At 34.1% G+C, this 14,701-nt stretch overlaps 2 protein-coding genes across 6 annotated transcripts; one reads left to right on the top strand and one right to left on the bottom strand.

Moving 5' to 3' along the window:
- Positions 1-474: 474 nt before the first annotated feature.
- LOC124945227 (SKP1-interacting partner 15) lies at positions 475-6,983 on the top strand. 2 transcript variants are annotated; one of them, XM_047485620.1, is made up of 2 exons: positions 475-1,664; positions 6,614-6,983. In XM_047485620.1, exon 1 carries the CDS (start codon positions 548-550, stop codon positions 1,646-1,648), a length of 1,101 nt encoding a protein of 366 aa, XP_047341576.1. In that variant the 5' UTR covers positions 475-547; the 3' UTR covers positions 1,649-1,664; positions 6,614-6,983. The 2 variants fall into 2 exon arrangements, with proteins under 2 accessions (XP_047341576.1, XP_047341577.1); XM_047485621.1 differs by having other exon boundaries at positions 6,617-6,983.
- A 3,134-nt stretch (positions 6,984-10,117) lies between these two features.
- On the bottom strand, positions 10,118-12,177 carry LOC124945722 (extensin-2-like). Of its 4 annotated transcripts, none has more exons than XM_047486207.1 (3): positions 11,540-12,177; positions 10,463-11,452; positions 10,118-10,381 (listed from the first exon to the last, which is right to left on the bottom strand). In XM_047486207.1, the coding sequence occupies exons 1-2, from the start codon at positions 12,122-12,124 to the stop codon at positions 10,499-10,501; spliced, it is 1,539 nt and encodes a 512-aa protein (XP_047342163.1). In that variant the 5' UTR covers positions 12,125-12,177; the 3' UTR covers positions 10,118-10,381; positions 10,463-10,498. The 4 variants fall into 4 exon arrangements, with proteins under 4 accessions (XP_047342163.1, XP_047342164.1, XP_047342162.1 ...); XM_047486208.1 differs by having other exon boundaries at positions 10,463-11,233; positions 11,486-12,177; XM_047486206.1 differs by having other exon boundaries at positions 11,486-12,177.
- Positions 12,178-14,701: the final 2,524 nt, after the last annotated feature.

Consider the following 14,701-nt stretch of genomic DNA (forward strand, 5'->3'; position numbering starts at 1 on the left):
ATAAAAAAAATACACTTTAAAATATAATTCAATTAAATAATATTATTGTACTGTAACAAAATGAATATAAATTTAATAATTTATTGCAATTTATTTTATTTCTTTATTGTCTTTTATCAAATTTAATAAGATTACTATAATATTTTAATGTCAAACAATTTCTCAGAATAATACCATTTATTATTATAAATTAATAAAAAAAATCTAATAATATATTTATTTCCTTATTATTTAAGGTATTTATTTAAACCACATGTAAATTACCCTGTGTTCATAATTTAAGTGGAGACAGCTATTTGATTTTTAAAAAAAATAATCTTTACTCCTAATTTTCTTTATTAATGTTATTTTTTATAAGTAATTAAAAAATTACTTTTTTTATTAATTCCTATTTTAACAATTAAATTAATGTTTTTTCAATAAAAAAAAATAAGAAATGAATTAGGCCTCTCTATCTCTTTATTAGTAGAAAAAGGTTGTCTTCTCTTCCAACCATTGATCTGTTTCTCTCTCTAGATTTTCTCCGCCGCCGGTTAATCGGAGATCTATGGATTCAACTCCGATCTACCATCTGCCGCACGACACTCTACACCAGATCTTTTCACATCTCCCTCTTCGTCAAATCATCGTCTGCCGATCCGTCTGCAAATTCTTCAACGAAACCCTTTCTTCCCCTTCCTTCATCCTCCAAATCTCCGGTCATCAACAGCCACTCAGTCTCCTCGCTCTCCGGCCGCCGCATCACCACCGTCACGCTACATCTCCTCATTCCACCCTTCACGCCTACGATCCAGACCAGAATCAATGGCTCCGATTTCCCCTCTCCTTCCTCCCATTTCACTCTCCACAGCCAGTCGCCGCTTCTCTTGGAATCGTTTATCTCTGGGCTGACTCACTTGACTCCGGCAAAAATTTAGTCGCTTGTAACCCCTTGACTCAGACCTATCGAGTCCTCCCCCAGCTCGGCTCTGCATGGTCGCGTCACGGCTCGGTTCTCGTCGGAGGGCCTGGCCGCGTCCTTGTCCTCACGGAGCTTGCTGCTCTGTATTTCTCATCAGGATCGGCTACCAATTGGCTTAATTTCTCGTCTAATTTACCTTCCAAGCCGCGTAGCCCTATCTTGGTTGGAGACTCGGTTCTTTCTCTCTGCGATGTCGGCTCGCCTTGGCGGAGCCAGTGGAAGCTCTTCTGCTGTAAGCTTTCTACTCTCCAGAGCTCTCAAATTTGGTATAGGTTAGAGAAGCAGGAATGGGGAGATGTGTTTGATATCTTGAGAAGGCCGCGTTTAGTTAGAGGAATTGGGAACACGATTCTCATGATTGGGGGACTGAAATCTTCCTTCTCTCTAAACGCTTCTTGCTCTACGATTCTGATTCTCAAATTGGATTTGGATAGTCTAGAATGGCAAGAGGCAGGCAGGATGCCGTCAGAAATGTTTAGATTTTTCCAGGAATCTAGTAAGTTTAAGGTTTTTGGAGGTGGGAACAAGATTTGCTTCTCTGCTAAGAGGGTAGGAAGGTTGGCTTTGTGGGACTTGTCATCTGAGAATGGGAAGGCAGCCTGGCAGTGGATTGATGGTATGCCTGGTTGCGGGGATGGGTTATCTCGTGGGTTCTTGTTCGAAGCTCAACTCACAGCTTTGCCTTAGAGATGAGCTACCTCAGGTGATATGGTTATGTCCTTTGAGCTACAAATGTTGCTCCTTATGTGTCTAATTTAAATATCCATATCATACTCTAAATTGTTGTGTTTGATTGTTTCTTGCTGCATTGAGTCCATTTGAAAACTATTGTGTCTCAGTCCAATGAGAAAACGCCAAATTTGTTATGTGTTTTCATTTTTGTTTGATAAAAACATTTAGTTGAGGGAGTCTCAACTTCATTCTGCAAATGAAGATATAGCTGGCGAACTAGGTTTGAGTCGAATGAAATCATAAATCAAAATACAATTAACAATAGGGCCCAATAGAAGGCTTGAGAGCATATGACAAATGCTTTGTAGAATAATTCCCATTTGCTTGACATCATCAGGATTCACCTGCTGATGTATTCATATCCATTTAGAACATAGATTTTTGCATAAATGTATTCATTCATGCCCTTGAACATGTTCATCCTGATGACTGCCAGCTAAATAAGAACACTTGTTTGAGAGACATGGCTATGTGATTAGCATCACTGTGTTATTCTGAGATCAGAATTCACCTGCTTCATTCCTTCAATACAAGTCTGGATGATTAATTGAATGTATGCACATGATGAGTTTGAAAACTACATCTTAATGTTTGTTTAGTTATACAGGCTTGCACCATAAATGAAAACATGATTGCATAAATTGTTTTGTTGGTGCTGGAGTGTGCTCACATGATTTATTTGAGGGGGAAAATGATAAGGAATATAGAGAGACATAGTCAGTTGATCATTTAAGTGCTAAAACCTGATTTCATCTGTTCAAGTTACATAATGAATGTTGCTTTGCTTTGATCTATTTTGGTCATATGATGTGCTAATTGGACAGAGTTGAATTCTATGTGCCTTGGGAGGAGTGCTCACAACTTAGGATATTAGAGTGGTGACTCTAACCAATGTTTCTTTTTTGAAGTTTATCTGATATCTAGCATGTTATGATGGCTTTATTCCCCTTTCTACTCTTACCAATTAATATTTTTTGGAAAGGGTATTGCCTTTTTTAAATTTGAAAAAATGTCAACTTTTCATTAAAAAGAAAACGCAGGATGCTTTTAATGAATTGCAGATGGAAAGGAGAAGAGAAACAAAAGCAAAAGAACAAAATGAGAAAAAGAAGGCTAAATGCCAATAAGATAAATAAATTCCCAACCCATACAAAATTCCCTTTTTCGAATAGAAAACACATACTAGATAATGAGGGGTATAGGCTTTGATTATTTCAACTCCAAAACCTTTTCTCTTGGAATGTTCTATTCATTTTTTCCAAATTGTCTACCACATAATGAGGGGTATAGGCTTTTAATCGTCACTGGTGTTATTTTTTGCTCCCTACCTTATTCATTTCCCCCAGAAGTCAGCGATGGTAAGCGACACGTCCCAATGAAAGTTGAGAATATTCTGCAGAAGGACCCACACGTCTCTGACAAGGTCGCAATGGAGAAGAGTGTGATCTATAGTTTCCTACTGCCAAATGCATCCCTTCCTTTTAAGTTTGACAGGAGTTAAAACTCCCCCGTGGATTACTTCCCAGCAAAAAAAAAAAAGAAATCCTAAAAGGGATTTTGGCTTTCCACACTTACTTCCAAGGGAATGAGTTAGCACCCTTTGGATGGTCGCATGGTAATGAAACTATCGTTAGACCGGTTGAATTGTACTTGTATAATGGTCTCCACTAAGCTGGCCAGTCTGTCCTTTTCAACAAGTGAAAGGCGCCGTTGCGATGTGATTCTTCATTCAGTGAGGCCAAAAGTAAATCTATAGTCACTCTAACTTTCATTTTATTAGAGATCTCGTATAAGTTATTGGAAGGAGTCAACCAGTTTCCCCTTAGAATGCCACTTGTCGTTCCAGAAATTAATAGGCTACTACTCTTGTGAGATTTTCCTGAAAGTGACGTCCATTCATTATCGCGAAGTTCATACTTAACAATGACGACATTCTTCCAAAGATTGTCATTCTCATTTTAAACCTCCACCATCATTTGCAAAGGAGAGAAGTGATAAAAAAAGATATCATTGATTCTAGGACAACCTTCAGAGATGCTAGGTCAACACCAGATGAGTGTATGAGTGACTCTTTAAGAGTTAGTGCTACCCAGATAAAATTTCTCATGATGGATTCAATTTTGTTTGCCATAGACACTTAGATAGGGAAAGAGACGTAGTACAAATGGAAATTGTGGCGAGAGAGTTCTTCACGGGAAAGTGCCACTCTTAGAGAGAAGTTTGCTCTTCCAAAGAGCCAATCTAGCCTCCATTTCTCAACAATAGGGTTCGAGATGTCCTTACAACTAGTTTTGGCTCCAAGAAGAAAACCCAAGTACTTAGAAGGAATATGGTCGTTTTGTAATCCAAAATGTTCGTCAATGCTTGTGTGTTTGGGAGTCACCATTGAAAAAAAGCTCTAACTTGTCTCTATTAATTTTGAGCCCTGAACACGCCTCAAAGATGATGAGGATCTTCCTAAGAATATAGAGGTTATCGGAAGTGAGCTCCGCAAGACAAATTGTGTCATCTACAAAAAAAACATGAGTAATGAAACTAGCCTGCCTCGATGTTCCCAAATTTATCCCCGTGAAAAGCCTTGCGGTGACTGCCCTCTCGAAAAGCTTAGATAATTCTTCCATGACGATTGTAAACAAAAGGGGCGAAAGAGGATCCATGTCTAAGACCGAGCGCTTGAAAAACCCGCAAACTTCACCGTTAATAATGATAGAGAGCCTTTAGAGATGCATGTTTTGATTCACTTTCTCCACTTTTCCCCGAAGCCCATCTTTTCGAGGATAAAAAGAAGGAAGCTCCAATTGACATGATTGAAAGCTTTCTCGATGTCTAATTTGCAAAGGAAACCCTCTCCTTTTTCTAACGACGGAGTCAATGCACTCGTTGGCGATAAGTGAGGCATCAGAGATCTATCTACCTTGCACTAAAGCCATCTGATTATGGGAGATAAGGTTCAACAAGACGACTTTGAGCCTATTTGCAATGGTTTTAGCCAGAATCTTGTAGAATATTGAAACAAGGCTAATAGGCTTGAAGTGTTTGAGTTCTCTCGCTCCATAAATCTTCTAACAATGGAACTAAAGTTCCAACTTTTTTCAAATGAGGCCGTCTATTGAAAATGCTTGAACGATCTTAAGTAATCATCTTTGATGATATCACAAAATTCTTTAATGAATGCAATAGTGTAACCATCGGGACAAAGGGTTTTGTCCCCGTCGCAGCCAGAATCGACTTCCAAGATCTCATTGGTAGTGAACTCCCGATCAATGTAAGCCCTTTGATCATTACAAATCTTCTGAAACACAATCCCTTCGAGATTAGGTCTCTCGTTAGCCCGTTCAATAAGGAGATCTTCATAGAAAGAGTGACATATTTGCCGTTTCCAATATATGCAGTCTTGCATTGAGGTGCTTTCATTAATATGGTTTGAGAATAAAAAGTATGTAATGAAGCAAAAAAAAATTCCTTACCATTCCCAATCTTATAATCCACTAATGCCATGGCAGCCTTTCTTAATTTGAAGATTTGATTTCGCTACTTTCTTAATACATGTTCTAATTTTTTTATTTATAAAGTATACCTTTTTACTGTCGTGAAAAATACAGACCCGACCATGGTAGCTCGAGTGGTAAGAGAAGTCTTATGTTTGATTCCCACTAATTAAACATTGATTATAGTAGGGTCACTAATCCGTTTTAAATGTTGGATACTGTGATAGCCTCCTACAAAAAACCCTATTCTAAAAGAAATAGACAATGAAGACAATTCTTACAGGTATCTAGTTTGTAGTCTTCCTTTTTCCACGACATACTAATCTTATGGTTAGTGTAATCTTTTACTTTCTGTGTGCTCAATTAACATTCTTGTAGCCCTTATCTAGGATATGACTAACTAGTTGATAACCATGGAGTTAGCTGAGAAGTTAGTTTGAGTCTTTGAGATGGTATTTTCTTCTCAAATACTAATCTAGGATATGACCAGCTAGTTGATAACCATGGAGTTAGCTGAAAAGTTAGTTTGAGTCTTTGAGATGGTGTTTTCTTTTCAAATACTAATCTAAGCATAAAATCAATTTCCATTTGGAAAAAAGTTAAACTCTAGTTAGGACCAACTTAGGGCTAACTGAATAAAGAAGAATTGAAGACGAAGAGATAGGACGTCTAGAGGTTAACGTCTGACGGTTATGGAGAGGGGTAGACTAGTATAAATAGAGAAAGACTTGTTAGAATTGTTATGCTGAAAATTAGTCTGTAGAGTATATTATCTCTCACATTTCTCTATGTTCTCATCTCAATTTGTATTCTCCCTAACAATTAAGGTTCTATCCTCACCTATCAATACAATTCTATAAAATCAATCTGTATCTCTTCATAATTTTAGATCTATATATTAACTGTGGTCCCACTAACAACTTACTTGCTGCCCTACAATTATACTCAATCCTAAGATGTATCACAATTATCCTATTTAGGTAATTATTTTTCCTACAACAGTCAGATCTGAGAATTATTGATACCAAAAGACTTATTTCCATAACATGGAACATAAGTCACCCATTATGGCTCAGTGGTAAGAGGCTTATTTATCCTGATGTCTTCTTTTCTGATTGAAAACACTAGATGAAGTGAGAGGTGACGGCGATAGGTTGTTGTAAAAAGAAGAAAACACTGAATACAATTCTTAGCCTCAGTTTGTTATTCTATTGCATTTGACTAAGAATGATGGTGTTAAGTAGGGAGTTGCTTCATGTACTTGAATGATGAGTATTGTGTGTCCCCAATGAGATAAAAAGATTAAATTACTTTGATCCTTGAAAGTTCTTACTAATCCCTAGTTTTGATGGGGACTTGATTTAATCTTGGGTTCTATATAAATTGTATATTGAGTTTTTCAAGGAAATAATATTTGGAACCATATGAACAGCAGGGGGGGAGCTTCAACAGCACTAGATGTTGCAAATTGAAGTCAACTCGGGGCTCAAGTATACGACATCTTGTGAATTGATGAAGATCCTCCATGTTTCGAAAGGTAAAAAAAAAATTGATTGTGTGAAGATTTTCAAGTTTGTGATGTTTTTTGAAAGGTGTTATGTTGACCTGCTGCATTGTCTTGTCTGATAACTACTTTAATCTGGAGGCTGTGTGTTGTTTACAGGGCTATTATTATTATTATTATTATTATTTATGAAAAGCATTAGCAGTTTCTTCTTATGATAAATTTGATGTAATTGTTTGATTAAGACTGCTTATCTTAGAAACTCCTTTGTGAGATGAATTGGTTTCTTTTCCAACTATTATTGTTGTGTTAATTTAAACTGAAATTGCTTTCTTTTTCTTCTTCTTTTTTACTCCTTTTGTAGTTTTACTGTAATGTAGTGTTCTTGCAGACTCTTTAAAGAAAACAAACATTTGGAAAAACACTATTTCCATCTAATTCTCATAGGTGGTGTGATTGGTGAATCTAGATAAGGTCGTGTTTGTATCTGAATTTAGTTTGACACACATTTAGATTCGAGAAATATGTAAGATGTCCAAATTTTGTTTTTAGGTGGGGTTTAGATTTGGGGTAGTTGGTAATTTCCACTTTGCAGGAATTTTTAGATTTTCATACTTATTATGAAATAAATTTACGATGATAACTTTTAAAATTAATAAAAATTGTATTTTAAAATAAGATTATATTTTTAAAGAGTAACTTTCATCTTTAACTTAAGACAATTATTATTAATTTTTTTAAAATTCAACTGTTTTTTATAATTTGAGATATCTTCAACTAATATCTTAAACTATATATATATTCTTTGTGGTGCAACTTTGTAAGGCCTAGGAATGATTCAAGGTTATTGCTTATTTTTTTTTAAAAAGATTGAACACATGGGTCGTCGCTAGACAAGAAGAAGGGATGAATGAACCTGGTCTGTATTATGGAAATAAGAGAGGTTAATAAAGAATGAAAAAATATTATAATTCTAATCAGGCATAATATAATTTAAAATTCTAATAGCTCTTAATCTATCTCTCCCGGCTGCTGCAATGTATATATAAAAAAGGGTCATTCTCTAAGGTCCCTGTGAGATTATAATATCAAATAATCATCAACAAAAGTATAATTATAATTATAATAATTATATTTGTTTTTTCTACTTATCTAGAAACTTTGTTCAGAGATGTCAAATCAACCATTTTATTTAGAAAAGTCGTTCAAACAAACTATTTCAAGTGTTTTTTAAAAATAAATTAAAATTAAAAATTTGAGAGATCTAAATACATTGTAAACTTAAGTTAAAGGGTGTTTGTTCAGAAATGTCAAATCATTCTTTCATTGTTATGTGTATACAGTAAGATCTCTTTTGATTACAAGGTTTTTAGTTTTTTATTTAACTTTTTTTTAAAGTGTAAAAGTAATGACTCTCACTTTAATTTAACGCTAATGTATTTTTTATTTCAGTTTACGCGAATAATTTGTTCCTTAAAACTAATTTAGCAATTTACTATGTATTCACGTTTTTAAATGGAATCAAACAATCCCTTAAACAGAGAATATTCTCTGAATAATGTTTGATACTGTGATAATCATTTAATTTTGTTTTCTTCTTTCATTTTTGTTTATTTTATGTTTCAGTGTATTTGTTGATTTGAAATCTATAGAAATGATAAATTAAGCTTGTTATATAATTAACTCCATCTTATTTATTCAACATTCAACTTATGGAGGATCTTAGATGACCTATAATTGTTTTTAACAGTTCAGTTTCATTCAAAACATATATAAAACTAGAATGAAAAACGACAATTCCAGAATAAACTGGCTTGAAACCTAAAACCTACAAAAACGAAAAAAAAAGTCTTCGCAATTAGCTGAACAAACCTCGAGGACCAATTAAAATTGCAAAAAATTCATGACAATAAACTTGCAATAGGCCAACTAAAACAGTGTAACAACTAGACACAAGAGAGACCAACTCAACACGAACAACACAAATTACAAGGTTGTGATGAATATCAACTAAAACAACCAAAATATTACCTTTTTTATAGCTTGATTTTTACAAGAAGATCCACAATGCAACTTACTAAAACAATTACATTTCCCATCCTAATTTCTGCAAATGTGGTAAGAAACAACTCTTCATAATTCTATTTGGTTTACTTTAATTATCAAATATTTCTTATTCTTTTCGAGTCAAATTGTTCATCGAATAATAAATGAAATATGAGTCTACTTATTCTCAAACTCGATGGCCTTACGTTGATCCACACCCATTCAGACCATAAATTCATAATAGTTCTCGGCATTACACAATTAACACAAGAAATGCGCAATAACAAACCCCTAATGAGTTCGAACAACCTTATGCACTTCAACATTTTCTTAATCATCAACATATCCAATACTTTCAAGCTTACTAGATAATGGATTTATTGATGAAATAATTAATTATGTGAAATATTGGATCACTCGACTTTTACTCTCAGATCTATCAATATAAATATAATGACGGGTCAATGGTACTGATAATGACTAGTGATGAATTACTTGTTTCCTTTTCATTACTATTCATGAAAAAGAATCTTTCAATGTGAACACTTGTAATTATTAATTTGTATTTTTTTAAAATTGTGTAAAATAAATAAATAAACAAGCTCCTTATTTTCTGAACTTGTTTCATTGAATTAATAATGTAATATGATATAGCTAGGAGAGACATCATATTAAAAAATAAATTAAAAGAGTAGTGACAATAATGTCGGTAATAATACATTTGAAATCTTAACCTTGTTCAATTTTTTAATATTTTTTTTTTATAGATAACTATAGCATGACTCTATAAAGTCATTACTTCTACTTAAATTAATTGACCATTTTCTACATCACCATAATTACATTTTAGGCATATTTATAATCTTTGTTCATGATTTTGAGGGCTATATATAAATAGTTAGGTGTTTTCGGGTATTTAATTTCTATATATAACTATGAAATAAAAACACTAATCTAAAATAACAGATCATAAGGGTAAATGAAATGAACAAACAACAAATTAACAAAAAATGTATTTATATGATCAATACATAAAGTGTCCCAGTATAATTAATTAATTACAAAAACTAATTATTATGTGGATTTAGAAAATACCTAATCATAACCCACTAATGAAAATAGTTTTACTCAAAAAGATAAAAAAATAAAATCTGATGTTCATGATTTCACTAAAATTCTCTTATTCTATTGAATAGTCTTAATGAATTAATGTGTACTGACTTGTAATATTATCATAAGTTTTGTTTTTTAATTGTTTTCTGAAAAGGGTAGCTAGCTAGGGTGAGATAAAAACTAAATAATGTATACTTTATAATTTGTACCAAGCATATAATATGAAATTAATCACGAGAATGGAAGTAGCATTATTTTATTTTAGGCATGTAGCACTTTTACAAATGTCGATACCTGTTTTTGACAGAAAAATATTATATATAGAGAGATGGATCCGTCTTGCATGCAGACAAAGGCATGCATGGGACAGTACAACAACTATATATCAATCAATTACATATTAATTAAAGAAAAACTACATTTTTTCTTCTCTTCTAGATCTTCTTCTTCTTTTTTCTAGTCTTCCATTTCTTATTCACTCATGCTTTTCCCATTATAGTACTGCTATCTTCCTTTATTTCACCATTCTTTACCTTCCTGCAAGCGTTAATTTGATGTATTATTATAATATATCTTTTGGAAACTTAAACAATTAATTAAGTAATTAAGCTAGCTTACCTTAAAGGCATTGAAGGATGGATGTTTTCCAAATGATTAATAGTGGTAGGGTGGAGGAGGTGAAGTGTACAAGTACGGGTGAGGTGGAGGAGGAGGTGGTGACTTGTAAAAGTATGGAGGTGGTGACTTCTTGGGCGTCGGAGGTGGGTTGTAATGCCTCTTAGGTGGCGGTGGCGGCGGAGACTTGTAAACTGGAGGGGGTGGTGGTGGTGATTTGTAATGGTATGGTGGTGGCTTGTGTGGTACCTTTGGTGGAGGTGGTGGAGGAGATTTGTAAACTGGAGGAGGAGGGGGAGGGGACTTGTAGTGGTATGGTGGTGATTTGTGTGGTACCTTAGGAGGTGGTGGTGGTGATTTGTAATGGTATGGTGGTGGTTTGTGTTCTACTTTGGGTGGTGGAGGTGGTGATTTGTAATGGTATGGTGGTGGTTTGTGTTCAACCTTGGGTGGTGGAGGTGGTGATTTGTAATGGTATAGTGGTGGGGGAGACTTGTAGACCGGAGGAGGAGGTGGAGGTGATTTGTAGTGATATGGTGGTGGTTTGTGTTCTACCTTGGGTGGTGGAGGTGGTGATTTGTAATGGTATGGTGGTGATTTGTGCTCTACCTTTGGTGGTGGAGGTGGTGATTTGTAATGGTATGGTGGTGGAGGAGATTTGTAGACTGGAGGAGGAGGTGGAGGTGATTTGTAGTGATATGGTGGTGGTTTGTGTTCTACCTTGGGTGGTGGAGGTGGTGATTTGTAATGGTATGGTGGTGGTTTGTGTTCTACCTTGGGTGGTGGAGGTGGGGATTTGTAATGGTATGGTGGTGGAGGAGACTTGTAGACCGGAGGAGGAGGTGGAGGTGATTTGTAGTGATATGGTGGGGGTTTGTGTTCTACCTTAGGTGGTGGAGGTGGTGATTTGTAATGGTATGGTGGGGGTTTGTGTTCTACCTTAGGTGGTGGAGGTGGTGATTTGTAATGGTATGGTGGTGATTTGTGTTCTACCTTGGGTGGTGGAGGTGGTGGTTTGTGTTCTACCTTGGGTGGTGGAGGTGGTGATTTGTAATGGTATGGTGGTGGTTTGTGTTCTACCTTGGGTGGTGGAGGTGGTGATTTGTAATGGTATGGTGGTGGTTTGTGTTCTACCTTGGGTGGTGGAGGTGGTGATTTGTAATGGTAAGGTGGTGGTTTGTGTTCTACCTTGGGTGGTGGAGGTGGTGATTTGTAGTGATATGGTGGTGGTTTGTGTTCTACCTTAGGTGGTGGAGGTGGTGATTTGTAATGGTACGGTGGTGGAGGAGACTTGTAGACCGGAGGAGGTGGTGGTGGGGATTTGTAGTGATATGGAGGGTGGATATGCTTCTTAGGTGGAGGTGGTGGTGGAGATTTGTAATGATATGGAGGGTGGTGAGGAGTTTTAGGTGGAGGCGGCGGTGGAGACTTGTACACCGGAGGTGGTGGGGGTGGAGACTTGTACACCGGAGGTGATGGTGGCGGCGGAGACTTGTAAACCGGTGAAGGTGGCGGTGGCGATTTATAGTAATAGGGAGGAGGTGGTGGTGGAGAATAGTAAGGATAATTGGCTAAGGTGTTAGATGGAAAGGAGAGAGCCACTATTGCTACTAGGAGAGTAGCCAAAAGACCAGCCATTTTTGGCCCTTGAGTAATGGTTCCCATTTTCCTTCTTTTCCCAAGAATGAGGTAATGGGTGGATGATCTTTAAGCCATCCATCCACCCCTATATATATAGCTTAGGTTTTAGTTTTTACCCTCATTTATTTAACTCCTAAGTGGTAACAAGATAAATGTAGTTAAAATTCAATCATTGTAAGGTTAAATCATAAAATAATTGGGGCCAAATCTTTTGACTTCGGTTGGCAATTTTGTCTTGTTGGGGAACTTGGGATTTAGGGTTATAAATTAATGGTGTGAATACTATTCCTTCCCCCTTTTTTATGCAATAATTCAACCATAAAGTTTTTCTCTTTGTTTTATAGATTTGTGTTTATTATCTAAATACCCCAACACTTCTTTTATTTTTTCTTTTAGTACCTAAAGCTTTTAAATGAAGCAAACAACATTATTGGAGCCTTTTTCTTCCTTTTTTTTTTTATGAATAAAGTATAATTCTAATTAACCTAACTTTTAATGACTTATTATCCCATGGTATCATGTTTGTTTAGTATTAAAAATATCATATTCAAGTGGAAGGTTAGTTATAACATGTAGTTACAATAAATATTTTGAACTTAAATATACAAGATCGAAAAATACATCAATACACGCGTCTTTGTCAATCGAACAAACTCAATCAACCACACTACTTCCATTTTTTCGAAAATGCCCTTATTGCGATGTGTTCATGTTATGCAAATGATCGTACACTAGATTTCTTTAGTTGTAAAAACGTTAAATAATGAAAATTCAATTCCTTAACAAAAATAAAAATAGAAATTAATATTGAAGATGGTATCTCTCAATTCATTTCAAAACCTAACTAAGCTTGAATCTTTGGGCAGGGTTAGGGGGACCAGGCGGCTTGACTTTAATCATCCTTCCTCACATCTATCTGTCAAATGAAAAAACAAAGTTTCTAATAAATTTTGCATGGTTTTAGGGGCATAGGAAACATAAATAAACAATTAAAAAATATGTTTAAAAAATCGAGTAATATAATTGTAGACATCAAAAAACAACTAAAATGTTATCCACATTGATCAACAAATAAATGATGATATTATGAATTAAATTAAGTAAAGAGAGTATTAAATGTCTCAAATTTCAAATAAAATAAAATATAAAAAAATATATTGCACAATTAATTACTCTTCATTGAAACAACTTTTTCTTTTTTCTTTATCAGCTTTAATTTTACAGTTTGTATGGTGTTAATTTATGACACGTTTGAATGGAAAATGAAAGTCTTTGTTTAAATCAAAGTAGAATTTTCATCCTTAAATATGTGGTTTAGATTACCCACATCATCAAGACATCTAAGTTCTAACTACTAAAATTTTAAGTAAAACTTCAATTTAACTAAGTGGGTATTTAAAGAAATATAAACTTCCGAAGAAACATCAACAAATCATATTTTCTTAGAACAAAACGTTAAAATTCCATTAAAAATTGACTAAACGAGGGTATTGTCTAGATTACGTTATAATAAATAATAAACATAAATAATAGAAACACTCAAAGGAAACTAGCTAATTAGAACAAAAATATCTCTATCAATACAAATGTTATGAATCATTGCATGAAGTTGATGACATTAGTTGTAGTTCAACCATGATATCATTGTAAATTAAAATTTTAATTTATTTTCATCCAAACTAATCAAATATCAAAACGGAAAATATGTTCTCAAGATTATAGTTAGATCGATAAAACATCGATAGCTTCTAACCATTTAACCAGACGCAAACTTGCAGTCTGACGGTCTCGAACCCAATACCTCTTCAGGAGGCTGAAAATATTCCAAAGAAGGGATTAATAAGTCTTATCTACTTAAATAATGAAAATTGTAACAAATTAAAATGCTTAATTAATATTACAAGAGAAACTAAATAAAGAAATTCATTATATGTGTGTACTATATAACATAAATAATAATGATAATTAAGTCCTAATTCATTGCATTTCCTACCCCACGAGCAAGAAGTAGGTGAAGATAATACAAATAATAATAATAATTATTATTATTATTAAAAGAGAAAAATATATAAAAGAACATGTACAATTAAAGTTAAAGGCACCCAATGCACCATGTTGGAAGGAAATGTTTGTCTTTTCCCTTCCCCATATTATTTTTCACGATTTTAAGGATTAAACAATACAAATTTACATTATCACTATTAATTATTAGCTGTATTCATGATTTCCATATTAAAAATTCATCAAATTTCACTTTTGTTTATAACATATAAACATTTTAATCATTAAATCGATTATATAATTTTATAAAAAATTGGCTGGCCATAAACATGCATTGATGAAGAACACATGATGGTTGTTGTCATTTGACAAGAAACTTCGATTATCCCCACAATTTTGTACTAGTACCGACAGTAATATATATGTTATAATAATATGACTGTACAATTATTTAATTAATTATAAAAACAATGTCTCATGATGATTTTATTTATTTAATTATTAATATGGATCCCATCTTAACTAATCCTATTATTTAATTGAGAGTAACACATGTTTGCCCTTGACAAAATTTTGTATGAAAAAGTTGACCGTTCAATT

The sequence above is a fragment of the Impatiens glandulifera genome, chromosome 7 (assembly GCF_907164915.1).
Source record: "Impatiens glandulifera chromosome 7, dImpGla2.1, whole genome shotgun sequence".
Taxonomy (NCBI): Eukaryota; Viridiplantae; Streptophyta; class Magnoliopsida; order Ericales; family Balsaminaceae; genus Impatiens; species Impatiens glandulifera.